At 58.8% G+C, this 25513-nt stretch overlaps 12 protein-coding genes across 12 annotated transcripts; 9 read left to right on the top strand and 3 right to left on the bottom strand.

Annotated features, from left to right (window-relative positions):
• Nucleotides 1-2297: 2297 nt before the first annotated feature.
• PHYSODRAFT_528753 (hypothetical protein) lies at nucleotides 2298-3440 on the top strand (the record flags this gene model as incomplete). The annotated part of the gene is made up of 2 exons (XM_009539055.1): nucleotides 2298-3206; nucleotides 3270-3440. The coding sequence occupies 2 exons, from the start codon at nucleotides 2298-2300 to the stop codon at nucleotides 3438-3440; spliced, it is 1080 nt and encodes a 359-aa protein (XP_009537350.1).
• A 369-nt stretch (nucleotides 3441-3809) lies between these two features.
• PHYSODRAFT_348294 (hypothetical protein) lies at nucleotides 3810-5119 on the bottom strand (the record flags this gene model as incomplete). Its single annotated transcript, XM_009539056.1, has 3 exons — nucleotides 3810-3858; nucleotides 3941-4035; nucleotides 4115-5119. 3 exons carry the CDS (start codon nucleotides 5117-5119, stop codon nucleotides 3810-3812), a joined length of 1149 nt encoding a protein of 382 aa, XP_009537351.1.
• A 1267-nt stretch (nucleotides 5120-6386) lies between these two features.
• Nucleotides 6387-6768, top strand: PHYSODRAFT_527958 (hypothetical protein; the record flags this gene model as incomplete). The annotated part of the gene is made up of 2 exons (XM_009539057.1): nucleotides 6387-6535; nucleotides 6576-6768. 2 exons carry the CDS (start codon nucleotides 6387-6389, stop codon nucleotides 6766-6768), a joined length of 342 nt encoding a protein of 113 aa, XP_009537352.1.
• A 1026-nt stretch (nucleotides 6769-7794) lies between these two features.
• On the top strand, nucleotides 7795-8513 carry PHYSODRAFT_288955 (hypothetical protein). The gene has a single exon (XM_009539058.1). It carries the CDS (start codon nucleotides 7829-7831, stop codon nucleotides 8336-8338), a length of 510 nt encoding a protein of 169 aa, XP_009537353.1. The 5' UTR covers nucleotides 7795-7828; the 3' UTR covers nucleotides 8339-8513.
• A 376-nt stretch (nucleotides 8514-8889) lies between these two features.
• On the top strand, nucleotides 8890-9455 carry PHYSODRAFT_250103 (hypothetical protein; the record flags this gene model as incomplete). The annotated part of the gene is made up of 3 exons (XM_009539059.1): nucleotides 8890-8981; nucleotides 9052-9322; nucleotides 9408-9455. The coding sequence occupies 3 exons, from the start codon at nucleotides 8890-8892 to the stop codon at nucleotides 9453-9455; spliced, it is 411 nt and encodes a 136-aa protein (XP_009537354.1).
• A 272-nt stretch (nucleotides 9456-9727) lies between these two features.
• Nucleotides 9728-11165, bottom strand: PHYSODRAFT_356062 (hypothetical protein). The gene is made up of 3 exons (XM_009539060.1): nucleotides 11111-11165; nucleotides 10722-10990; nucleotides 9728-10637 (listed from the first exon to the last, which is right to left on the bottom strand). Exons 2-3 carry the CDS (start codon nucleotides 10870-10872, stop codon nucleotides 10018-10020), a joined length of 771 nt encoding a protein of 256 aa, XP_009537355.1. The 5' UTR covers nucleotides 10873-10990; nucleotides 11111-11165; the 3' UTR covers nucleotides 9728-10017.
• A 986-nt stretch (nucleotides 11166-12151) lies between these two features.
• Nucleotides 12152-12349, top strand: PHYSODRAFT_529201 (hypothetical protein; the record flags this gene model as incomplete). The annotated part of the gene is made up of 1 exon (XM_009539061.1): nucleotides 12152-12349. The coding sequence occupies one exon, from the start codon at nucleotides 12152-12154 to the stop codon at nucleotides 12347-12349; it is 198 nt and encodes a 65-aa protein (XP_009537356.1).
• Nucleotides 12350-17645: 5296 nt separating this feature from the next.
• PHYSODRAFT_356063 (hypothetical protein) lies at nucleotides 17646-18161 on the bottom strand (the record flags this gene model as incomplete). Its single annotated transcript, XM_009539062.1, has 1 exon — nucleotides 17646-18161. A coding segment is annotated over exon 1 (480 nt), but the record flags the coding sequence as incomplete, so codon positions are not given.
• A 1912-nt stretch (nucleotides 18162-20073) lies between these two features.
• On the top strand, nucleotides 20074-22257 carry PHYSODRAFT_250104 (hypothetical protein; the record flags this gene model as incomplete). The annotated part of the gene is made up of 2 exons (XM_009539063.1): nucleotides 20074-22074; nucleotides 22114-22257. The coding sequence occupies 2 exons, from the start codon at nucleotides 20074-20076 to the stop codon at nucleotides 22255-22257; spliced, it is 2145 nt and encodes a 714-aa protein (XP_009537358.1).
• Nucleotides 22258-22506: 249 nt separating this feature from the next.
• On the top strand, nucleotides 22507-22686 carry PHYSODRAFT_419331 (hypothetical protein; the record flags this gene model as incomplete). The annotated part of the gene is made up of 1 exon (XM_009539064.1): nucleotides 22507-22686. A coding segment is annotated over one exon (180 nt), but the record flags the coding sequence as incomplete, so codon positions are not given.
• Nucleotides 22687-23267: 581 nt separating this feature from the next.
• Nucleotides 23268-24604, top strand: PHYSODRAFT_340835 (hypothetical protein; the record flags this gene model as incomplete). Its single annotated transcript, XM_009539065.1, has 2 exons — nucleotides 23268-23629; nucleotides 23710-24604. The coding sequence occupies 2 exons, from the start codon at nucleotides 23268-23270 to the stop codon at nucleotides 24602-24604; spliced, it is 1257 nt and encodes a 418-aa protein (XP_009537360.1).
• Nucleotides 24605-24898: 294 nt separating this feature from the next.
• On the top strand, nucleotides 24899-25165 carry PHYSODRAFT_385208 (hypothetical protein; the record flags this gene model as incomplete). Its single annotated transcript, XM_009539066.1, has 1 exon — nucleotides 24899-25165. A coding segment is annotated over one exon (267 nt), but the record flags the coding sequence as incomplete, so codon positions are not given.
• Nucleotides 25166-25513: the final 348 nt, after the last annotated feature.

Consider the following 25513-nt stretch of genomic DNA (forward strand, 5'->3'; position numbering starts at 1 on the left):
ATCAAGTCTCTTTCGGCAGCGGCAACTGCGGCTGGAAAGCAAACGACGCCGAATGTGGCTGACGAAGAGAAGCGAGTTGCCCAGCTGGAGCAGCTCAGCCTATTGCGTGAGAGCAATGCCACGTTACGCGACGAAAACCAAAAGAGCCTGGCTAAGCTCAAGGAAGAAGAGGTGAAGGTGCGCGACCTCGAAGCCAAGCTTGTTCCGCTGCAGAACGCTGAGGCGTCTCTGAAGACCGAGGTGGCATCACTGAAACAGGAGGTCGAGACGCTCAACGATGCCAACAAGCGCTGGAAGCAGCGTGTTGACCAGCTGGTTGAAAAGTACCAGCAGGTCGACCCTGCCGAGCATGACAAGGTCATTGCTGAGAAGGAGGCCCTGACGAAGGAACTCACAGAGCTGAAGGCCGAGCAAGCTGCCTTGAAGGAGGAACTGGAGGTCTTGCGTTCGAGCGGTGGCAAGGAGCTGGAAGAGGAGAAAAAGAAGGTCGAGAACTGGACCAAACAGTACGAGCGCATCAAGGGCTTCGCAAAGAACTGGAAGAACAAGGCCGAGGCTCTAACGAAGCAACTTGCTGAGAAGAACAAGGAGTCGGAGGACCGTACAAGCACCATTTCGACGCTCGAGACCAAGCTCGCCGCTGTCCAGACGCAAATCACCGCTGTGACGGCTGAAAAGTCTGCCGTGGAAACAAAGTTGGCGGCTTGCGAAGCGGCTAAGCAGGACAGTGTTGCTGCAGCCAGCGGTGCGACCGCGTCATGGGAAAAGGAGCGCCAGACGCTGAAGGCCCAGCTGGAGCTCGAGACCAAGAAGAGTACGCAGCTGAAGGACTTCAACGCTCGTCTAATGTCTGGACTGAAGAGCTTGAAGAAGGAGAACAGTGAGCTCAAGGACCACGCTGCTGCTGCTCCCGCTCAGCCTGCGGTGGTGGCGCATGAGAAGACGCCGGTACCTTCCCCACCCGCGTCACCTCCGCAGGCGCCTCCTACTACTACAAGTGCCACTCCGCCGGCCAAGGCAGTCACACCTCCGACTCCGTTGTTTTCATCCCCGAAGCCGGTAGCCAAGACTGAACCGGTGGCACAACAGGCAAGCACTGTTGTGTCCGAAGCGAAGCCTGTTGTGGCGAAGCCCGTGTTCGCTGCCTTCTCAGCCACTCCTGCCGCTCCAGCGGCCCCGTCGCCTCCGCTTATCTCGTCAACAAGCACGGTGGCCACGACGGTGACTACAACGACGACCACGACGGATTCTACGCCTGCAGCGACTGCGGCGACGTCTTCGATGATTGTTTCGACCTCGAAGCCTGCGGCTCCCACTCCAGTTCAGGCGGCGCCTCCTGCTGCACCTGCACCTGCACCGCCACTGCCTGCAGCGCCGGCTCCAGCACAGGCAAAGGAGTCGACGGAAGGTGCCGCTGATGGCGAGTCGGGCATGACGGCTGAGGAGAAGCTGCGGCTGTTTGCGCTGCGGTCAATCAAGAAGCAGGTAGGCGGTGCAGCTCGCTTCACCCCCACGAAGGCTCCTGCTCCGCCTGCCGACGCTGCTGAAGCCAAGCCTGCAGCGGCATCAACCGAGACAGAAACCAAGACGTCAGAGAGTAGCGGACCGTTCAAGCTTGCTGTCGGCACGGGCTTCGGTGCGTTCGGATCTGGCGGATCGGGCGGCCTCGTGTTCGGCAAGCCTGGCATCTCGCTGCCAGTGCCTTCGCCGCCGTCCCCTGGCGCCCAGCACCCGCCGCACCTGTCGCTGGCTGGAGAGCGCGCGCCCCCTGAGGCCTTGCGCCGCAGCCAGCGACTCGCGCGCTTCGCTGCTGGCGGTGACACGGCCCCTACCGCGCTCACTGGTGCAGCTGCAAGCGCTCTGACGAAGCGGCCGCTGACTGGCGCGGTCGAGGGCGCGTCTTCCGTGCAGAAGGTGGCGAAGACCAGCGAGGACCAGACGACCAAGACCACGACGGTGACGACGACCACCACCACCTCGTCCACGACGATGGCGTCTGAAGGCAAGCAGGAGGAGGACACCCCTCCGGCCCAAGCAGACACGACCGAGTCGCAGCCGCCTCCCACGCAGTAGGAGACGTTGTAAGGAAAAAAACAAATGAACCCCCTTGCTTGTTAACATGAACACGACTGAATGAGAAAATCCTCACGAACGCCAAGTGGTCTGCAGCATTATATTGAGCCCAATAGGTGTGGTTGTTGAGCCCAGTACAAGTGAGACTTGGCGTGTGGTTGAAGTTGAAGATTTTGAGGGGGGGGGCTCAGAACCCAATCAACACCTTCACCGCCATTGTCATCATGGTCAAGATCGTGCCTGGGAGCGACGCCACGCCGCTGAACGTGCTGGAGTTCGAGGAGTATGCGAGGGAGTACCTGCCCAAGGCCTCGATGGACTACTTCGCGTCGGGCTCGGACTCGATGGAGACGCTCCAGGAGAACCGCGAGGCCTTCAAGCGGCTGGTGCTGCACCCGCGCGTGCTGCGCGACGTGTCCAACATGAACACGAGCACGACGCTGCTGGGGCATAATGTGAGTTCCCCCGTGTGCGTGGCGCCCTCGTCCACCCACAGGTTGGCGCACCCGGACGGGGAGATCGCCAGCAGTTCGGCCACCGCCAAGGCGGACACGTGCTTCGTGCTGAGCACCATGTCCACGACGACGCTGGAGGACGTGGCGGCGGCCAGCAGCAAGGCCAACCCCAACGCGCTCAGGTGGTTCCAGCTCTACGTCTTCAAGGACCGCGCGATCACGCTCGGACTCGTGCGTCGGGCCGAGGAGGCCGGCTACAAGGCCATCGTGCTGACGGTGGACGCGCCCGTGCTGGGGAACCGGGAAGCGGACGTGCGCAACCACTTCAGCATCCCCGGCCACCTCACGATGGCCAACTTCGGGCCGCAGAACGCCACGACGGACTACGCGGACTACGTGAGCGACCTGTACGACCAGACGCTGAGCTGGCAGGACGTCAAGTGGCTCAAGAGTATCACGAAGCTCCCCATCGTGGCCAAGGGCATTCTCACGCCAGAGGACGCAGTGATGGCGGTGGAGAGCGGCTGTGAAGGAATCTTGGTGTCCAACCATGGCGCTCGGCAGCTGGACGGAGTGGCGGCGACGATCGACGCACTGCCTGCAATCGTCCGAGCTGTGGACGACCGAGCTGAAGTGTACATGGATGGCGGCGTTCGTCGAGGCACTGATGTGTTTAAGGTGAGATTCAGCTTCGGTATTACTCATGGGCGCGCGAATGCTGATGGTCCTTGTATCGTGCAGGCTCTGGCGCTCGGAGCTCGTGCTGTGTTTGTAGGCCGACCCGTTCTGTTCGGCCTAGCCCACAGCGTACGTGGACAAGTTGACGAGTTTCTCTGTATTGGTGTCCAACTCATGTGTTTGGCTCGTGACAACAGGGTGAAGCAGGAGTGTCGAGCGTCCTTCGCATTCTGAACGACGAGCTGAAGCACGCGATGCTGTTCTCTGGGACCGCCTCCCTCGCTGACATCGGGTACGTTTGGTTGACTTTTGGTTCTCGACATGGAGCTGTGGCGCTGACTTTGCCTGTTGAAGGCCTGAGTACGTCCGTCGTGGACTTCCTCCACTCCCATCGTCTCTATGAAAGACGAAGTCGCGATACTTGCTTTGTTAGTGAATCACAGTGCATTCAGTATTCTTCTTGGGCAAAGGGGGTAACGACAAAGTTGAACGAGTTGTTATACCGTTGTAAGGCCATGCCCACGTAGCAGGGATGAGTTTGAGTATTGTATCGACAGAGCGAGCAACCAGCGCCAGCGAGGAGCAGTTGAGAACACACACTTCTTACAGCGACGATGGAAGCGGGGGCACACCGCGACGCACGTACGCAGGGCTGCATAGATAGCACCAAACAACAATAGTACCGTGAGCTTGATGAGCAGGACAACAGGGCAAGAACCTAGGCTCTCACGTACCCAATGTCGGCCAGCTTAGCGGTACCGGAGAAGAGCATGGCGTGCCTCAACTCGTCGTTCAGGATGCGGAGGACGTTGGACACCCCGGCCTCGCCCTGTTCAACACAAAACAACCACCGTTAGTTAGACACACAGGCTCAGCACTGCAACGACAGACAATAAACAACAGCGTACACTGTGGGCCAGGCCGAACAGAACGGGGCGGCCGAGGAACACGGCGCGAGCTCCAAGCGCCAGGGCCTTGAACACGTCCGTGCCGCGACGCACGCCGCCGTCCAGGTAGACCTCCGCGCGGCCGTCCACAGCCTGGACGATCGCGGGCAGCGCGTCGATGGTCGCGGCCACGCCGTCGAGCTGGCGTGCGCCGTGGTTGGACACGAGGATGCCCTCGCAGCCCATATCAACGGCGATCTTGGCGTCCTCGGGGCTGAGCACGCCCTTGACGACCACGGGCAGCTTGGTGATGCTCTTGAGCCACTTGACGTCGTTCCAGTTGAGCGTCAGGTCGAAGAGTTCGCTCACGTAGTGGGCCAGGCCCGAGTCCTTGAGGCTGTTCACGCCGTGCTCGTGCTCGCCGCCCACCGCGGCAAAGTTGGCCATGGTGAGGTGGCTGGGCAGGCTGAAGCGGTTGCGCACGTCCGGCTCGCGGTGGCCCAGCATGGGCGTGTCCACGGTCAGCACGATGGCCTTGTAGCCGGCCTTCTCGGCGCGCTTGACGAGGCCGCGCGTGATCTCGCGGTCCTTGAAGACGTAGAGCTGGTACCAGCGCAGCGCGTTGGGGTTGGCCTGGCTGTTAGCGACGGCCACGTCCTCGAGGCTCGTGGTGGAGATGGTGCTGAGGATGTAGCACGCGTCTGCCTTGGCGGTGGCCGAACTGCTGGCGATCTCCCCGTCCGGGTGCGCCATGCGGTGCATGGCCGAGGGCGCCACGCACACGGGGGAACTCACACGATGCCCCAGCAGCGTCGTGCTCGTGTCCATGTTGGACACGTCGCGCAGCACGCGCGGGTGCAGCACCAGCCGCTTGAAGGCCTCGCGGTTCTCCTGCAGCGTCACCATGTCGTCCGCGCCCGACGCGTAGTAGTCGAAGGCGTTCTTGGGCAGGTACTCCTTGGCGTACTCCTCGTACTCGAGCACGTTGAGCGGCGTGCCGTCGCTGCCAGGAACGATCTTGGGCATGGCGATGGCGGGCGGGTGTGGGTGGGAGGGGAGAGGGGCTGGGCGGGGCTTTCGCTAGCTGAGCTCGACGCGGCGCGTTCGGTAATGAGGGAGCAGCCAGCGATGGAGTCGACGATGAGGTTCAACCTGTGACCTTGCGTACTCAACGTTTAACGGCGCACTTTCGGCCAATGACCGCGCTCGACCAAACCCGTCGATTATGGTACCAGGCCGTGGCCCCGCACTGCTGGCTGGAGCGGGGGGAAGCGAGCGAGATGCCGTGGCTGAGAGAGACTTTGCTAAGACGATGGGGAAGTGTCAGACATGACGCAGCGCTCGATGCTGCAGGCTCGGCCTGGTTGAAGTGCAAGGCAACTTCAAGGTCGCCGCTGGCGCAGCGGGGGAATTCGCTCGGCACATTGCGTTTAGCGCAGCAGACTGCTGTACTACCAGGAATTCCCGTCGGAGCGAGTGACGGAATCCTTGAAGCGAGCCCTTCGCACGATGTATGGACTCTGCCAGTTTTCCTCGAGATTCCAGCCTGGCTATTGGCGATCAAAGTTATCCGTCGCAAGCGCAGAAGTATTTGATGATTGGCTTTAGGAGAAGCGGTGTTTGTGCCGTCTTCGAGACTCGAACGAGCACCAACGCGCAGGAACTCAAGTAAGCAGCCTGCACAGCAGAATTCAAACACTCTGGCCCCACTCAAAAGAGCAAGCTCACTGCGAGTTCACCGATCTCGACGCTTATGCCCACCGATAAACTGCCAATCCGTCCTTGAGGCCAATTTGCCGAACAGTCCAAGTACAAGACCGACAGAGATGACAATCAGAGTACCGCCGCAAGTTGCGGCCCGCAACACTACGTCCACGGTCAACAGACCGATTCACACCGTCGCGACTTCTGGAATCAACATGGCTATCGCTGCCGCTATCGACGACTACAGCTAGAACAGTGTTTGACTGCTGTAGCTGGCCGCTGGCTGCAGTATGGCAGTGTTGAGCGCGGACGCGTCGATGACCAGCATCTAGCCCGCACCTCTTCAAGATCTGACCCCGAAATGATGGCGTCGTTTTGGCGTGGCCCACATCAGTTCAATTTTATCTTGCCCAAAGTATGCTCACAGGCGGTCTGCGCGGTCCGGACCGGTCCCGAGTATGAGACGTGTGCGGTCCTTGTCCTCCATTCTTTACCGCCAGGAATCGATAAGCCTAGCAGCCGGACGGCTCATTGCTCAAGAAGAAGTCCAGGACAGCGAGAAGCCAGCAGCAATCCGAGTAGCAGCAGCATGGGCGGCAAGGCCAAGTTCAAAAAGCACACGGCCGCGGACCTTGAGCGCCGCCAGAAGCAGGTGAACAAGGGTGGAGGCAAGGCCGGCGCCTCCACCCGCGGCGTCGCCAAGCTCAACTTCACGTGCGATATCTGCATGGTACGCCCGTCTACAACGAAATAAAGCAGCACTAGCAGCAGCTACAAGAATACCTACTGACCTCTGTCTTGTTGCCGTCCAACAGAGCGCGTCGCCCGACATCAAGTCTTACGAGCAGCACTACACGAGCAAGCACCCGAAGGCCTCGTTCGACCGTGACGCCATGATCGCCAAGGCCGAGGCGCTGCGTGAGTCCCAGCAGGACCACTCGGCCAACGGCTCGCACCACAAGAAGAAATAAGCAAATCGGCTGCAGCTCTCGTGGATGGATGACGGCGAGGGGCGCCGAGAGCCTGGCTGATGTTGTTGCAGGCGGGCGCCTCTTCCTTTGTCTTTTTCTTCTATACGTGTTGAGCTTCCACGCCTGCTCTCGGTCGGTGGCTTGATGCCGCAAGTAGTTGAAGCTGTTCGAGTGGAGATTGCAGACGGCGCGAGAGCAGGCGGGGCTTCTCCGCCGCGGAGATCGAGCGGACGCGGTCCGTGTCGCCCCCAACCACGTCAGAAACCCAGGCCCATCTTGTATATAGTTGTAATATCTAGCTAGCATTCCATCGAGTAGTCACGCAAAAGCATCAGGAGACTATTAACGCAAAATGACCCTCTTGATCTTACACGCTGCTCTGCTCTTGTAGTCCTCGTCGGCCAGTAAAGTGACCATGCAAAATTGAGAAGACAGCGAGTCAAGGATCGTATTAGTCTACAGCTACTGAAAATATTGAAGCTATATCAGTACATATGGAGCTGCAACGAGTAATGTTATCGACTGATAACATATTTTGGTAGTGTAGTTGAACCAATAATTTAAATTAGTGTGTTTAGTAAAATGCACTTCACATTACCATTGTTGGTACTGTTGCAGCTCACACGAAGCATTCAATGGTAGATATACAGAGCTATCTTCGACTTACACGATCCTTTCGCCAAATTATTAATACTGCGCATACGAGCTTTTTGTTGTTGTTGGAGTGTCTATAATACAAGTCTTGCAAAGCAGGATTACAATTTTTCAGAAGTGTCGATTTGAACATGTACATTGATGAATTTATCGTCTCCGCATATACAATGTATAGCGATAGGAGACTCGTTATCTACTGAATGATATTTTATATTATGAACTACTAAGTACTGAATTACTGAAGGTTATCTTTTTCAAGTCCGGCGGTGTTTTTACCGTAAGAACTTTTTGGGTAATTACGGATCTGTGGGCGAATCACATCGCGCGAATCCGCGCTCGCCCCTCGCCGCACACTTGTTAAAGCCCCCTCACGCTTGGAGCCCCAAAGCCAGAGAGACCTACCAGGATGCTGTCTGCTACGAGCCGCTTCGCTGCCCGCGCGCTGCACACGTCGTCGCGCCTGTCGGCCGCCGCCGCCGACCAGGCCGCCGCCACGGCCACCAAGGTGACGCTGAACCTGACGACGCCCTACCAGGCCTTCTACAAGAACGCGGAGGTGGACCTCGTGCAGATCCCCGGTGTGATCGGAGAGTACGGCGTGACCGCGGGCCACACGCCCGTGCTGGCGCAGCTCAAGCCCGGCGTCATCAAGGTGCACGTGGAGCGCGAGAAGGACGTGCAGAGCTTCTTCACGGCCGGCGGCTTCGCGCTGACGCACGCCAACTCGGTCACGGACATCGCGTGCGTGGAGCTTGTCAAGGTGGAGGACATCGACCCGGAGGCGGCGCAGGCTGGCCTCACCAAGTACCAGGCGCAGCTGGCCTCGGCCCCCGAGGGATCGGAGGAGAAGCTCAACGCCCAGATCGGCGTCGACACCCACGCTGCCATGGTGGCGGCCGTCGCGAGCAGCAACTAGAACGTGACGACTTTTTAGCAGCCTCGGGATGGGAACGGTGTGGAAGCAGCCCCTAAACAGCAGCAATTAATTACCAGTCAAGTCCGTCGCCGTGTTGTTAGGCGCGTTCGCTTGAGTTCGCTCGTCTTGCTTGTCTCGGAGTTGGTACAGTCGTCATGCGGTCGTCTGTGCAGGATGGTTGGATACTTCGGATCTTGAAGCGCAATGAATGAGCAGGGGGCGGCACTACGGCAGGCAAGCGATGGATAGGGTGGACACCGAACTAGTACACGCATAATGGCAGGCAGCATTGAAGCGAAATCAACAGGTCGTCGATGCTGCAAGTCCGATGGAAACCGGTCATCTTGTTTTCCATCTTCCTGCTTGGGTTCTTGCTCATGCATCTTGATCTTGGTGCAGCGGGTTTGAAGGTATCAGTTCTGCCGCGCGAACTCGGGGCATTGAGGGCATTCCGATTCCCCCCAAGTTTAGTTTTCCGGCTGTTGATCTTGAGGAGTCGCAATCGCGGATCTTTGCATTTACAGGCGTAGATTGGAATCGCTAGGCAGACAATGACGGACACGGAGATGACGCCCGGCCGGGCCAACCAGGTGATCAAGGTGGTTATGCCCACTTACATCATGGCCCCCACTGAGGACGAACGGTGCGACGCCTGCTGCTAGTCTCGTGAATGTAACGAGCCGCTCTGCTGACGGTTGTCTGTCGAATGCCAGCTTCCGGCGCAAAAAGGTGTGCAACATCATCTCCGAGTGCATGGCCAAGGAGCTGGAGGGCAAGGAGTTCGACGAGAGCGACTGCAAGGGCTGGAGCACCGCCATCGCGGACGCCGTCAAGGCTCGCATCCACGCCGAGTGCAACTTCCCGCGCTACAAAATCGTCGTGCAGTCTTTCATCGGCCAGCAGCGACTGCAGGACGTCCGCATCACCTCGCGCTGCCTCTGGGACAACGACCACGACAACCACGCCTCGGCCGTGTTCAACAGCGTGCGTCCTGCTTGACTGGTTTGCGCGCCATTGCAGTAGTAGGACCAACTTACATGAGTTTGACTGACTTATCATTGCATTGCAGCAACACATTTGGGCGACGTGCGTGGTGTTTGGCTTCTACGCGGACTAGCTCTATCGGTTGCAGCAACTACAATGGGAGGCAGAACTTTTGCAGACTCGACAACAAAGTACATGTTTTTATCTATAAGTTATTTCTTGGGTTTCTTTGGGCATAGGTATGTACGTACGTAGTGGTGATAGTAATGGTAGTAAGTGGCAGTGGCGCTGTGCTTCCCGTTGTAGCTGGCATAGCGGCAGTCATCTTGTGGAAGTCCGGTCGCCGTCAGCGTCGCATCCAGATCGTCTTCTCCTTCGCTTCCTCGGGTTCCCCTCTCCTCCGTTCATCTGCTTGCACTTCGCTGGCTGCGTGGTCGCGCTGCTGGTGAGCTTGGTTCACGATCGTCATCACCTTTGGCTGATTCTTGGCACTTGTTCAATGTCGGGCCCTCCCAAAAACGTCTTTTGGCCCGCGGTCATACTTTACATCTATCCACATTGTTCAAGCAGCAGCAGCACCGGCCATCCAGCACGCATCGCGTCCCGGCACACTCCTCGGTAACTCGACAACGCCATCGGCATCGCGCGCAAGACACAACACTGCAACCACGTCTTCAACTGCGCGCTCTGGGCGATTATGCGCCTCCGTTAAGCATCTCCCACGTGATTTGCAGGTCGAGGTCTCCTTCGTGAGTGCACAGATGCTCCATGTTGGCGAGGATAAGCTCCACCTCCAGCTGCAGCTCGCTGATCTTCGGGTACGCGATGAACTTCATGGACTTGCCGTGGCACGCGTCCATGGCCTGCATCTTGACGTTGATCAGCGCCTCGCGCTCCGTCGGGCCGTCACCCAGAGAGATGACGTGCCGCGGGATGCCCGCCGAGTTCTCTTCGCCGTACGACTCCCATACGGGGAACACCTCGTTGTTAAACGCCTCAATCTTCCACCGTCGCGGGCAGTCCGGGTACAGGTACTCGTATGTGGAGCGCGCAGAAATGACCTTGATGCGCGTGTTGAAGAACGGCACGAGCCGCGGCATGAAGAGCGACGCCGACAGCTCGACCCAGCCGGTCTCGGCGGCCGTCACGATAACCACGCGGCCGTAGGAGAGCGCCGTCTCCAGCAGCTGCACGACGGACTCCTCGAGCTCCTTGAGCTCGGCCTGCACCTCGTCGGGGATGTCCGGCTCCTCATTAATGTACTTGGGGCAGAGGCCCAGCTTGGCGATGGCAGACGACGCCATGAGCGTGTCGTCTGAGGCGAGAGAGAAGAAGGCAGCGCAGTGAGAACCAGCAGCAGCAGCAACAAGTAGGAAGACAAACAGCGGCGGCCGCTTACCCCAGTCGAAGAAGATGACGACGTCCTCCGGGTCGTGCTTGCCGGTGGCGCGCGGGCTCATGATGGCGCCGACGTCGTAGCTGTCGAGCGAGAGGCTGCTGCGCGCGTCCTCGACGCACACGTCCGCGCTGCTGTTGGTGTTGGGCGCCATGGCCAATGGGGCAATGGGGCAACGGTGGAGCAAGCGAGTACGGGGTCGTTGGCAGCACTGCAACGTCGGTCGCTCGTCTATGCAGCCGAGCGCTTATTATAATGAAAGTCCCGCGTGACTGAGACAACAAACAGAGTGAACAGCGTCAGCAGATGCGTCCTCCTAGCGGCAGCAGGAGCTTCATCCTGCCAGCCAGTCATGCGCTGTCGCTTCCTTGCCTGCAGGCCAGGACACTCACGTTCGGTCGCCGCTGCGAGGAGTGAAGAGGAGCGCACGTCGGTCGTCTCCGCTCGCCTCAAAACCAGAACTGACTCGCACAGTCGAACCGCGGAGGGGGTCAGTTGCGGCAAAGAGACTGCGGTGCTCCCATTGGCCAAAAATGCCCATCGGAAGACCGGCTTTTCCGCGTGCGCGCTGCGCTCGACTGCGCTCCATTCCTCCCTATGCCGTCCGTCGCCGGCCAGACCCAGAGCTCCCCGCTGGCCGAGACGAGCATTACCGTTGGCCATACAGGCAGTCGAAGCGCTAAAGTGAGCGAGCAATGGCATCATAGTGCGTGCTTGCATGCTGCCTCGCAGTGCAGCGCGGTCACGAAGATGCGCTACGGTCGGTAGTCGGTCGCAGCGCTGCGACACCATCATCCGATCTCGGAAAAAAAGCACTTGATTGTCAAGGCTTATTCTTCGTCTTAGCCGGCGACAAAGGCCAGCCGAGCAGCGCACCGAACTCTTTTCCGCCTCTGCGAAACAGCAAAAATCACTCGCGCTGACAGCAGAGGAAACCAGCAGCAGCCAAGCGTTGGTGCTGGCGCGAAAGCACGCGAGCGAGCGAGCGCACAACGGTGGCTGTGTCGCCGCCGCGCGCGTCGAGCGTCATGCCGGTGCTCCGAGTCATCAGCTGCGATGAGTCCTCACCCATCTGTCTCGGCTCCGACTTTCGGGCTCGGGTTAGCGGGGCATTTGTGGCATCTGCCACATGTTTGGTCCCGCAGGTACCATTTTGACGAAAGCTGCGCAGCTCCTTCGACGGCAGCATGGAAGACGCTGCTTATTATACTGAGCAAGAATATAAGACCTCGATGCGTAGAAGCTCGAGAGCTTTCACCTACAGATAACGATGGAAAAATACGCTCCACCAAAAAATACGCCATGCGACAAGTCCCGACTTCTGATCCGATACAAAACAATGTTTGTATTTTAGCCAATCAGACGAACACGAGCTCGTATGTCTTACCAACCATTACTACAAAAAATTACTGGCACGGAGAGCACCGCGAAGCATGGCATGGAAAGTGTTCGCTGTGGTGGACCCGTTGCCAGCGAACACCACGTCCACTTGCCAGCCCCTCGACGTAAACGTGATGGGCCCGCTGAAGTCGGCCCTGCGCAGTACATGGGCTTACCGCAAAAACCCCAAAACGGCAAAAGAAAAGTGCCTTGATATTATCGAGCGCACTATCATAGCCTGGAAGCCTTGATGAGGACATTGTAGTTGAGAGTTTTGAAAAGGCGCTTCCTTGAAGCTCTGGAATTCTTGTAGCCACAACAATACCAATACACTCCACCTTTTCTTTGTCACGACCGTAACTTCCTTTTTTTTCTACATTATTGACCTTTCTCTAGGATTAAGACCTCACTTTTGACCAATCAGCTCAACTGGCGTATTTTTTGGTAGCTACCTGTTTACTATGGAGGATAGTGGTCAGTGCTGGCGTATTTTTCCGTGGTCATCTGTAACTGTAAGCAGTGAGCTTCCGTACTAGATGTGATTGCGGTTGTCGATCGATTTACCACATTCTAGATCCACATAAGTACGAATATGGCACTCGGACTCCAAATGGGCAGTTACTAATGTTCGTTCGATCCAACTGTACAAATGGTTGCTTGGAAATCCAAACCTCTTTGGTTTGCCAGACTTTGGACGAGTTCCGGTGAAAATGAGGAGGAAACTCCAAAACCCGCATATTTGAGTTTCAAATCCACAAAACCTGCATACTTCCACAAAACCCGCATACCGGCATCTGATTCCTAGGGATAAGCGGCGCGCTCGACGCGTTATGCGGGTTTTGTGAATTTGAAACTCAAATATGCGGGTTTTGGAGCTTCCTCGAAAATGAGCGACTACATCAGCGACTACACAGACGTCAGCGACTGCTAACTCACCGGTTGCAGGCACTGTACAAAGTTGTAAACACTTTGAATAGTGCAGGTATCGCGTAAGCTCTGCGCATTCTCTGATGCTGCAGTTGATTTTGTGTGCTGTATTGTGTGCAGTTTGAATAAGCCTAGCCGATTTTCGCTGTCTTGCCACAGATACCACCACCTAGCACACGAGATTGCCAGAAGGCAGCAGCCGCGCGAGCAGAACACGAATGTTGCTTAACGTCCATTTTCGGTGCTGCATTGTGCAAACCCACACTTCAAGTTCCATCGGGCGTGTTCAGCAAACCCGATCGGGTAGAAAAGCTACCTGCTGCTGCCGCCCCTAGCTCACCGCAGCTCCATCGCTCCATCGCTGTGGTCTCCACGCTGCATGTGTACTGCACCGTGTACAGTGTACATGCAGCGGGTGAGGTGAAAATTCGGGTGCCGTGCAACTGTCGACCAGTTGAGCGAAAGTATCCGCTGGCAAGACCAAGATCAGCAAAAACAAAATCACAAAGATTATCGATTTGTTTTGTACGGCGTCGTCTATCAACCACTTCGTCCGTCGCTTGGGCTGCTTTCTACGTCGTCTCCTCACTTTTCGCCGCGACGGCCAGGCTCCTCCACCTTCAGCAGCTTCTCCGGGTTCACCTCGTCCCACTCGATGTTGATAACGCGGTTGATGAACTTGCTCATGTCGCTCTTCTCCGGCTCGTTGCTGCGCTCCTTGAACACGTTGTAGCAGGTCTTGCACACGCGCTTCTTGTCGCGGTTCGCGGCGCCTCGGCGTGTACGGCCGGGGAAACCCATGGGGAACTTGACCATCTCGACGTGCAGCGCGGAGCACTCGGCGCAGCAGAGGCGTCCGCAGTGCGTGCAGTTATACTCGCGGTGGCCGAATTTGAACTTTTGGTGGCACAGCATGCACTCGGACCGCTCCTTGCGCGTGATGTACGTGGGCGGGAAGTAGATGTGAGAGATCAGCAGGCGCAGGTCCTTGCGGGGCAGTTTCTCGAACACGCTCTTGCCCTCTGCGTCCTCCACGTCCATCTTGGCGCCAGCCCGCACCAGCGCGCCAGCGATGTTCAAGCGCCCGGTGCCGATGGCCGTGTGAATCACAGTCTGACTGTCGTGCATGTCGTTGGGGTTGGCACCGAACTTGAGCAGCATGCGCGGGATGATCACTCCGTCATCCTTCGACGTGATCACCGAGATGATCAGCGGTGTGAACTTGCGGTTGTTCTTGACGTTGGCGCTCGCGCCGTTTTCCAGCAGCAAGTGCACCATGGTCGGCGTCTTGGTGGCGGCGAAGTGCAGCGCCGTGTTGCCCTTGTCGTCCTCGACGTTGATGATATCCTCCACCGGCTTGAACTGCTCCAGAATCACCTTCACCAGCGGCACCTTGCCGCTCTTGACAGCCAGGTGCAAGCCCGTCTGGCCGTGGTTCGGCTCGCGGTTCAACAGCGCCTCGGGGCCGTCCACACGCAGGTGCTGCACCACGCCGCGCAGGTTGCCCTTCGCACACATCTCGTGTAGCGTGCCGATCGGGTGACTCTTCATAATCGGAGCCGTGCTGTCCATCGTCACGCGCACCGACGGCCGAGGCGCATCGGTGCTGTTCATGGAAGAGTTGAGCGAAGACACCATCGAGCCTGCGGAAACGTCGGACTGGCGCATCTGGCTGCTGGTGTGCGGGCCCGCAGGATGGTCAATCGGGGTGAAATCGCTCACGTTATCGACCGCAGCGATGCCCGTAGCTTCTTCCGCATCGGGCAAGATCGGCACGGCGTCCGCGTTCGTTTCCACCGAGAAATGACCGAGCATCGCCACCGTCGAGCCGCTCTTGTCCCGCTGGAACTTCTCCTTGGCCTTGCTGCGCTTGTCCTTCTTCTCGTGGACGTCTTCCTTCTCCTCTTCGTCGATCTTCCAGCCGTCATCATCGTGGTTGGCGTCGACGTCAAAGCTCTCCTCACGCCAGGAGTCCCGCGACTCACGAGAAGCGCGCACAGACTCGTCCTCCGAGTCTTCAAAGCCCAGGTCATTCACACCTGACGTGAGCACCAGGCCGTCCAGTTCACGGAGCTTCTCTTCCGGTGCAGATTCGCGCGGCGAAACGGGCTGCTTGTGCGACTTGTGTGGAGAGCTGAGCTTGGACGCAGTGTGGTGCTCCTCCTCATACGCAGGTTCATCAGCAAACACAACCGGCTCGGGAGCAGGCTTCGGCGCTGGCTTCGGCGGCGAGTCCATCATCGTCTTGGTGGCCGGCACCTTGGCGCTCTGGCGCTGAGGCGGCGCGGGCGGCTCTGGAAAGTCCGACGGCGTCTTGTGCACGGGCATGGAGGAGCGGTCCGGGTGCCCCGGCGCCGCAGGAGGAGGCGGCGTGTACTTGGTGGAGCCCCTCTGAGAGCCGCGGGGGTACGACGGAGGGGCGGAGGAGCCCATGGGGCTCGTCGGGCCCTGGTTGGCGCTCGTGATGACGTACGTGCTCTTCCTGGGCACCGAGACCGGCGCGCTGTCGGTGACAGGCGAGAGCTTCTTGAAGCGCAGCGTGGCCGGCAGGTCGCACACCTGCAGGTAGGCCACGACGTCGTCCAGCGTCATCTTGGTCGTGTCCTTCATGTTGATGGAGAGCAGCAGGTCTCCGGGCCCGACGTTCTTGATGCCGAAGGGGAAGCCCTTGCCCGTGACGCGGCTCACGGCCACGCCGCCGTCCTCGCCCTCGAGCGTCGTGAGCGCCACGCCCAGGTCGCCGCCCTCCCAGATGAGCTGGTACTCGAGGATCTCGTCCGTGTCCGAGTCCACCACGGACTCCACGAAGCTGCCCACCAGGTCCTGGTACTCGGCCGCCTGCTCCTGCATCCAGTCGGGCGCGTCGCCCGCGTGCTCGTCGCTCATGGTGCTCGCCGTCGTCTACTGCCGCTGCTGCTGCCTCTGGACGCCGATCCAATTGTGACGGAACAACTCAGGCTCCTCAGGCTACGAAAAACCACTGGGTACACAAAACGTACATAATATACACTTGAAAACTGTATTGCTGTTTACTACACAAACCAAACACAATTTACGCTTGGGTTTTGTATGCGCGACGACCGTTACACACGCCATACTACGACGAGCGAAAAAAATCCCGAGTGACGTGGCCAACGACCCACTTCAAGTGATCCGCCACCAGCAGCAATTCTTGCGGCGGCGGCGATGGCGAGCGCCAATGGCGCTGCTACTCTAGCTGCAGCGCGCGCTCCTGACATTCTCGGAGGCCCCCGCAGCTCATAATTTCGACTCGATTCGCTTGCTAGATCTCTATACCAGCACGTGCGCACGTGAGCGTGTGCGACACCGAGCGGAGATCTCGACGCGAGCGATTGGCTGCTGCTACATTGCTCCGAAATGCCGGTCCAAGCTGATGCCAATGAACCGGTTCTCGTTGCGTCCTGGAGCTGAGCAAGGTGCGCGCTCGAGCAGCAAGACAGCCGTGGCCCACAGCTTCATCGAGCGCACGACTGGACTTGCGCTCGCAGGATCGTCGGAGACAAGCGGCGACGTCAGCGGCACAATTGGACGCTCGACTAACGCGAAGCGACAACGTCAACTTCAGCCTTTGCAAGATCGGAGACCCTCATGCACTCGCTCGTTGTTACAAGTTTCATCAGCAAGTGCTTGTACGAATGACTATCATTTACAATAACTTACGGGTGGAGCTGCTGCACCTGCGCCGAGAAGTCCGAGATGCGCTCCAGGTTGCTCAGCAGGTGCTCCATCTCCTTCGCCGGTGTCATGCTGGATGCGTTACTCGACACCGAGCTCGACTGGAGCCGTTGCTGCTGCTGCGGTTGTTGTGCCTGCTGCTGATGAGAGTGTCGGCGATGGTGGCGATGTGGTGAAAGCGAACTGGACGTGGGGACTGTGGATGTCGGACTGCTGCTCACTGGACTGCTAGTGCCACTGCTATGAGACCGCCTCCGCCTGGTAGGAGTTGAACTGCTAGACCGATCACTGGCCGATCGATCATCGACCTGCTTGTGAAGCGTCGAAAGCGTGCGCTGCAGCTTCGTGATGGCAGTGTTGCGCTCCTGGATATCGCGCAGTAGCGTCTTCTCGTTCGCCAGCAGGACTGCACAGCGTTTGCGTTCGTTGTCCATTTGGTGCTGTAGCGCCTCGATCTCCTCAACCAGCTCTGCTGTATGATCCTCGACTGTCGCCTTCATGTCGTCGCGGCACTGCACGAGGACGCGCACGCGCTTCACGGCCTCGTCGCGTTGCTGCTTTGCCACGCTGTAGTCGCTCTGTACGTGCTCCAGCATTTGACGCAGCTTGTTGATTTCCACTTGGTAGCTCTCCTTCAGACAAGTGACGTCACTTAGTTTACGCTGGAGATCACGAACAGTGTCGGAGTCTTGACCACTGCGACGGTGGATCTGCCCGAGTTGGGACTCCAGGGTCTTGACCTGATCCTTGTAGCACTTTACCTGTGAGCTCAAGGCCACGAGTTCGGTTTGATCCACCTTGGACTGCTTGGCGAGAGAAATGACCTTCTCGCCGAGTTCGAAGTTGCGCTGGCCCGCGCTTTCAATGCGATTAACCAGCTGGATCATTTCACGCTCCATCTTCTTTCGCTCCTTCAGCAGCTTCTGCTCACGGCTTGAGATCTCTTGGCGCCCACTTTCAACGGACTGGGAAGCGGCAGCCAGCTCGGCTTCAACCCGAGAGAAATCGCGCCGAAGCTCCTCCAGCTCTTGCTCTTTCTGGCGCAGTGAGATTTCGGAAATGTGCATCTTCTCGTTCCACTTGGCTCCTTCATCTTCGAGAGCATCGATCTGCTGCTTCAGGGACAGCTTATCCTGCTCCAGCTGCTCAATCCGCGAGCGAAGTCCATCGGCTTTCCGAACTTCCGATTCCACTCGGCTTTCACAGCGCAAGCGGATGTCGGTGACGTTGCCCTCCCACGACTCCTTTTCTTGCTGTAGCAATGCCACCTGGCGCTCAGCGTTCTTTAGAGACAAAATTTTCTCCTCCTTCTCCATGAGTTGGCGGTACAGTTCATCGTTCTTCTCGTTCTGACGAGTAACAGAATCTCGGTTGAGACGGTCGGCGCGCTCCAGATCCCCCGTCATTGTGTGCAGGTCGGCTTCCAGAGCAGCATTCTCCTTTTTAATACGTCCAAGTTCACCCCGCAGCTTCTCCAGTTCTTCGTGAGCAGACGCCGCACTCTCTTCGTCATGGAGCAGCTCCTTAAACCCAAAGTCAAGCTGTTCCGCGAGCGACGTCCGGCACTGCTGAAGCTGCTGGTACTTTGTTCTGGATTGCTCTAACTCCGTTTCCAGTCGGTGAATCTGCTCGCGCAACTGTCGGATGTCGTACTCTGCTTGCCTCTGCTTCTCATCACTACGCACGATTTCGCTTTCGAGCCCCCGGGCAGCGAGATCTTTCTCCGCCAAGCGTCCCCGCAGCAACGTGATCTCCTGTTTCAACGACTGCGTTTCGGCTTTCAAGTTGTCCTTTTCGTGAATGAACTCGCTGCGAAGTCGCTCTTTAACAGACGCCACTTCTGTGCGCAACGTCGACACCAGCACCGTGTGATCTTTCGTGGACAGGCGGGACTTTGCGGTCTGCAGCTCAGCCTTGGTAGCTGCTTGATCCCTGTGTAGGCTGGAGATCTCGTTCTGAAGGTCTCCCTTTTCGCGTTGCAGCGTCGCCACCAGCGTCATCAGCTCCTGGCGTTGCGCCTCGATCTCTTTTCTCGAGCTGTCGTCCGATGCCAGCAACTGCTCTCGGAGCGTCAGCATGTTGGTCGAGTTGTCCAGCTTCAGCTGCATCTCCTTGATCTCGCTATTCTTGCGCTCGATCTCGAGCTGAGCCGCCGACACCTCGACCGCCGACGCCGCGAGCTTCTGCTGCAGCTCCTGGATCTGCGCGTCCTGTCTCCGCTTGTCATCCTCTAGGCGGCTCAGCTTCTCGCTAATGCTGTTGATCTCCGACGAGAACCGGGAGCTGCTGGGCCATTCGCTGAAACTGCGTCCTGCGCTGTTGTGCAGCAGCGCCTGCAGCTCTGCGCGCAGTCTGGAGTTCTCGTCGCTGGCGGTCTGGAGGTTCTGCAGCTGCTGCTGCATCGCCGCCTTGTCCTGCTCGAGCTGCTCGCACTCCTGCGTCTTGTCGCGCAGCTCGTGCTCGAGCTCGAGGCTCCGGGTCTGCACCTCCGCGTCCTTGCGCTGCATCTTGATCTCCAGCTGCTCGATGGCCTGCGAGAAGCCCGCGAGCGTGTGCTTGGCGTCCTTGAGCTGCCGCTCCAGCTCCTTCTTCTGGCGCTCGAGGCGCGCACGGTCCCGGTCCCAGGCACTCTTCTTGGCGCGCAGCGCGTCCAGCTCGTCGCCCAGCGCGCGGTTCTCGCCCGCCAGCTTGGCGACGGAGGCGAAGGCGGCGCCCTCGTCGTCCTTGGCCAGCGGCAGGCAGCGCCGCAGCGTGACGAGCTCCTGGCGCGCGCGCTCCTCGCGCTGGCGGTAGAACTCGACCTGGCACGTGAGCGCCTCGATCGTGCCCTTCTGCTCGGCGTGCAGCTGGTCCAGCATGGAGCCGAAGGAGCTGGGGTCCTCCAGCTTGCCGCCGCTGCTGATGCTGCTGTTGTTGCTGTGGCTGTGCGTCATGCCGCGCTTGTCTGTGGCCACTACGACGCTCGAGAGCGAGGCGGAGCTGCCGCCGTGCAGCACCATGGTCGCCGCTGCTATTGACTTGCGCAGTGCGAGACGCGGCGCAAGCGCGAATTTTGGATTTCGCGCGGGAAAATTGACGGCTGCGGATCGGAAAACTACGGAGCAGGTACGCAGCACAGATCTCCGTATGCGGAATGAGCAGTTTGTACCGGACGGGTGGTACTGGCTGCTTATGCTATTTATTTTGGCGGGCGAATTCGAACTTGTCACGCGTGCATTATTGCCCAATGGTGATGCGTAACAGTAGCCGCATTTCAGCCAGTAGACGCGCGCGACGCCAGAACATGCTCGTGGTCAAGGGGGAAGGGATTTGCCGAGCCAAGCAGAAGCGAATCAACCAAGCAAGCAAGACGATGTCGACGACCGCGGACCTCGCCGCCCGCGTGGACAAGCTGGAGGTGGCGCAGCAGCAGCAGGACGCGCGCGTGGAGGCGCTGGAGTCGAAGGTGGCGGCCGCCAAGCCCGCGCGCGAGACCTTCTACCTCACGACGGCCATCCACTACACGAACGGCCTGCCGCACATGGGCCACGCCTACGAGAACGTGTGCTCGGACGTCATCAGCCGCTACCACCGCGTGTTCGGCCGCGACGTGTACTTCCTCACGGGCACGGACGAGCACGGCCAGAAGATCGCGCAGACGGCCGAGGCCGCGGGCGTCACGCCCCAGCAGCTCGTGGACAAGTACGCCGGCATCTTCCAGCAGCTCACCAAGGATCTCAACATGAGCAACAACAACTTCATCCGCACCACGAGCGACGTGCACAAGAAGTTCGCCCAGTGGCTCTTCCAGCGCGCGCTGGACAAGGGCGACGTCTACCTCGGCAAGTACGAGGGATGGTACAACGTGCGCGAGGAGACCTTCGTCACGGAGACGGAGGCCCAGCTCACGAACTACAAGGACCCCACCACGGGCACGCCCTTCAAGAAGATGCAGGAGGAGTCGTACTTCTTCAAGATGTCCAAGTACCAGGACCGCCTGGTCAAGCACATCGAGGAGAACCCCGAGTTCCTGCAGCCCGAGGTGCGTCGCCAGGAGCTGCTGCGTCGCCTCAAGGAGCCGCTGCAGGATCTGTCGGCCTCGCGCAACACCTTCACGCACGGCATCCCGCTGCTCAACGACCCCAAGCACGTGCTGTACGTCTGGTTCGACGCGCTGGCCAACTACCTGTCGGCCATCGGCTACCCGGACGGCGAGAACTCGCGCTACTGGCCCGCCAACGTGCACATCATCGGCAAGGACATCACGTGGTTCCACTGCGTCATCTGGCCCTGCATCCTGATGAGCACGGAGATCCCGCTGCCCAAGCGCGTGTTCGCGCACGGCTTCGTGAACGCCAAGGACGGCTCCAAGATGAGCAAGAGCGTGGGCAACGTCGTTGACCCGTACGAGATGATTGGCAAGTACGGTATCGAATCGTTCCGCTATTTCATCGTGCGCTCGGCCAAGTTCGGCCAGGACATGCCCTTCTCCGAGGACGACCTCATCAACATCCACAACTCGGAGCTGGCGGACACCCTGGGCAACCTTGTGCACCGCACTGTCAACATCTGTAAGAAGTACTCGAACGGTGTTGTGCCCGACGTCAAGGCGGACAAGCCGTTCGACATCTACGAGCTGCTCAAGGAGTCGGAGGACTCGTACAAGGACTTTGCCCTGCAGAACGCCTGCCTGGCCATCGTCAACGCGCTCAAGGAAACCAACAAGTACCTGACGGACAAGGCTCCGTGGCACATCAAAGAGAGCGAGCCGCGCCTTGTGGTTGTGCGCACCTGTCTGGAGGCCATCTACGTGCTGGCTCACTACCTGAGCGCCATCATCCCCGAGACGGCCAAGATCATTTTCCAGAAGCTCGGCACGGCCCCGACGACGCTGACGGCGCTGTCCCCGGAGTACGACAATCTGAAGCCAGGCACTGAGGTGTCGATCGGCGACATCCTGTTCAACAAGGTCCTGACCGAGGAGGAGAAGCAGAAGCAGAGTGAGGCGGCCGCTGCCAAGGCCAAGCCCGCGAAGGCCAAGCCTGAGAAGGTCGCGACGCCGCTCTTCGCCTCGCTGGACATCCGCGTCGGCGTGATCTCCAAGGTGTGGAAGCACCCGGAGTCGGAGAAGCTGTACTGCGAGGAGATTGACATCGGTGAGGAGGAGCCCAAGCAGATTGCCTCGGGCCTGCAGCCGTTCTACTCGCTGGAGGAGATGCAGAACCGCAAGGTGCTGGTGCTGCTGAACCTCAAGCCGGCCAAGCTGGGCGGCTTCAAGTCGCACGGCATGGTGCTGTGCGCGTGCGACGAGGCCCACGAGAACGTGCAGTTCGTGGAGCCCCCCGCCGACGCCAAGGTGGGCGAGCGCGTGACGGTCGCGTCCGAGAGCGGCGAGCCGGTGTCGGCGGCGCAGGTCAAGAAGCAGAAGGTGCTGGAGAAGGTCTCGCCGGACTTCCTCACCGACGACAAGTGCGTGGCGACGTACAAGGGCGAGCCGATCATGACATCCGCCGGCCCGTGCACCGCCAAGTCGCTGGTGAAGGCGTTTATTAGCTAGACCAGCTGCTGCTTTGGGTTGGCCCCGCGGCGAGAGAGCAAGAGCAGGCCGTGGGCCCGCCCGTCGTTGATATCGTAGAGAATGGCAGCACTTACATCGCGTGATTGACCTTGTTGCCGAGTTGCCGTTGGTTGATGCCACGCACCCCCGATTTTTTGTATCCATCTGCCGCGTCGCCGACGTCACAGGCGCGGCACGATTTTTAACACATCTCAATACCTGAGAGTTCAGTGTCAGATTCGCTTGAGCTATAGAAGTTTAGCAACTGTTTGCAGCACAACGCAATGGATGCAGCGCAACAGGCTCATCTTTGAAGGAGAATCAACATCGGCGGAGAAAAGTTGTGTCGAGTTCCGGGTGACAGGGGTTCGACAGTTAAAGGCGATAGCAAGGAGGGACAAGTCGTGTCCCCAAACGGTAGAACAAGGCAGGTTGATGGAGGACTGTTTTGACAGTTTTCTATTAATCCTCGAGCAACCAGGACAAGCACGGGTAAGCAGCATGCAGATACCAAGAGAATCACCGTTGGTGGTGATGATGAAATCTTCTTTAGGATTTTAATGGCTACCATAGTAGACCAAATAAAATCTCTTCTACTGAGGTTGCTACCTGTACGCGCCTCGCATGCGCTGGTTGAGAGCTATATCGGCCAACTTCAACTTTGGTCCTTGGATTTAGGTACTGAATTATGCGAACTTTGACGGCCAATCGTGTGCAGCACATCCTCACAGCTTTGTCACATATTTTATTATTGTCTAAAGGTGATGGTGTGCCTACAGTTGACAAAAAATAGGATGGTGACGTAACGGCTATTCCTCTACTTAAGACATTTACGACAGTTAAGAGGGATTTGCCATTAGGTTCACCGGACTTATGCATAAAACTGAAGCACCGCGTCGTGTCGTTGTCGCCGCCAACGAATTCCAGGCCTGGAGACGCAGACTTCCAGGTCATTCATCCATTAGTTCAATATCCCCATACCCCCGACACCTCTGAGCGAGACCTTCAAGATGGCACCGATCCACGCGCTGGACGACGAGCTGGTGGCGCAGCTGCTGTCGTTTGCGGCGCCGCGCGATGTCGAGGCCTTCACGTGCGCCTCCAAGTTCACGGCGCGCACTGTGCTGCCGCGCTTCCCCGTGTGGAAGGCGCTCTTCTGCCACCGCTGGGAGACGCTCAACTTCCGCTTGCCCGGCGCACGTGACGGCTCCGTGCCGCTCGTGCTCTCGGAGCAGCTGCGCAAGCTCTTCCCGAGCTCCGTGAGCGAGAGCCGCATGTACCAGTTGCTGGCGCACGCAGTCACACCGCTGCCGGCCTACGCAGATATCCAGCAGACACGCCACTACCGAGGCAGCCTCGCGCTCGAGCAAAAGTACGTGGCGATGTTGGTTGTTGCGGTTACAGTCAACCTTGGTTAACCATTCACTAACGCTTTTGCTGTCTGCTGTTCAGTGTCGCGTCCCTTCATGCGCAACCGGTCAAGGCGAATGAGGTGGTGCACTTCGGCTTCGACGGCGACATCCTGGGCGACGACCGCTGCGTGCGCTCCAACGTACCGTTCCCCACGACGTTCCACGTGGCCGTGTTCAAGCGGAGGAACCTGCAGACGAATGCGCTCGAGTACCATGTGGGCGTCGTCTCCAGCGGCTACTTCGAGATCTCCATCACCAAGCGCGTCAAGCCCTCGGCGCGACGAGTGCACGGCGAGGACGTGACGTCGATCGGCCTCGTGACGTCGCGCTTCCCGCTTGTGGATCGCCAGCCTGGCTGGGACTTCCGCTCTTACGGATACCATGGCGACGACGGTCAGATGTTCCACTCCAACCGGGGTCGCCAGTTCGGCCCTGCCTTCGGAGCCAACGACACCATCGGCTGCGGCGTGCGGCGGAACGTGCGCGACGGACGCTCCTTCGTCATGTTCACCAACAACGGGGAGCGGATCGACAAAGAGAACAGTACGATGGAGTGCGTGCACGAGCAGTGGTTCCCTGCTGTGGGTCTGGACTCGTCGGACGCCATCCACGTGAACTTTGGGCAGGAGCCGTTTGCCCACGACGGCATCGTCGACGAGATGCTGCAGGAGTGCGTCGGAAACGCTGACATTGTGCAGCGGCAGCTGCAGTGGTTCGCGATCCACGACTCGGACGGCGAGGACGTGTCGAGCGGCTCGGAGAGCATGTCGACCAGCTTGAGTCTCATGGACGAGAGCGACGGCTACGACGAGTACGGGCTGGTGGAGGACTACGACGGCTCCGAGTGGCGGCGGCATCCTGCGTCTGAGGCGAACTCGGACACGGAGATGTGGTGGTCCGAGGGCGAGTGGAGCGACGAGCCGACTTTCGACTGAGCGAATGTCGAGAAACAGCAACATAGAGCTACGAGGCTTGAAGCCCGTAGCGTTTGATATAAAATAGCATTCCTGTATCCCATTGCATCTAACCCCGCGTCGAGGACATCGTTCATTGCCTTTGTACACGGTGGGGTTGCACAGTGTAGCCATGTCCACTTCAACTTTCCTTTTTGGCGCGCAGTGATTGGCCAAAACTCACTGTTTCATCTACTACATCCTACGTGTCGTATCGTCGTATCGGCGCCAGTGCGGAACTGCGGTGGACGGACGGCGGCCATGCTGGACCTGCTGTCGCCTCTGCGCGGCTACATCGCGCAGAACCTGCAGTTCTACCTGAGCAAGTACATCGAGGACATCCAGCTGGAGGGGCTGGGGCTCTTCGGCGGGGACCTGGTGCTCAACGACCTCGAGATCAAGCGCCACGTGCTGCGCGAGAGCCTCGAGATCCCCTCGAGCTTCGACTTCTCGCGCGGCTTCATCCGGGAGCTGCGCATCCACATCCCGTGGACGCAGCTGCTGTCGCAGCCCATCGAGGTCAAGCTCTACACCATCGAGCTCATCCTCACGGCCAAGAGTGGCGACGAGCAGGCCACGCCCAGGGCCGCAACTAGAGCTGGAGCTGACGTCGATGCACCACCATCATCACCGCCGCCCCCGCCGGAGGACAAGATCGAGCAGCCCAAGTCCGGCTGGATAAACGACACACTGCAGAAGATCCTGGCCAACGTCAGCGTGCAGGTGAACAACCTCGTGCTCAAGTACGAGCACGACGACGTCGTGTTCTCGATCGCCCTCGGGGTGGGTTTTATTTATTTATTTTATTTATTCATTTTGTAGGGAGAATTGACTTTGTATTTTTTTATTTGTGTTTCGTGTTGACAGACTCTGGATTTCTATTCTGCCAGT

This window comes from Phytophthora sojae (assembly GCF_000149755.1).
Source record: "Phytophthora sojae unplaced genomic scaffold PHYSOscaffold_12, whole genome shotgun sequence".
NCBI classification, from domain to species: domain Eukaryota; phylum Oomycota; class Peronosporomycetes; order Peronosporales; family Peronosporaceae; genus Phytophthora; species Phytophthora sojae.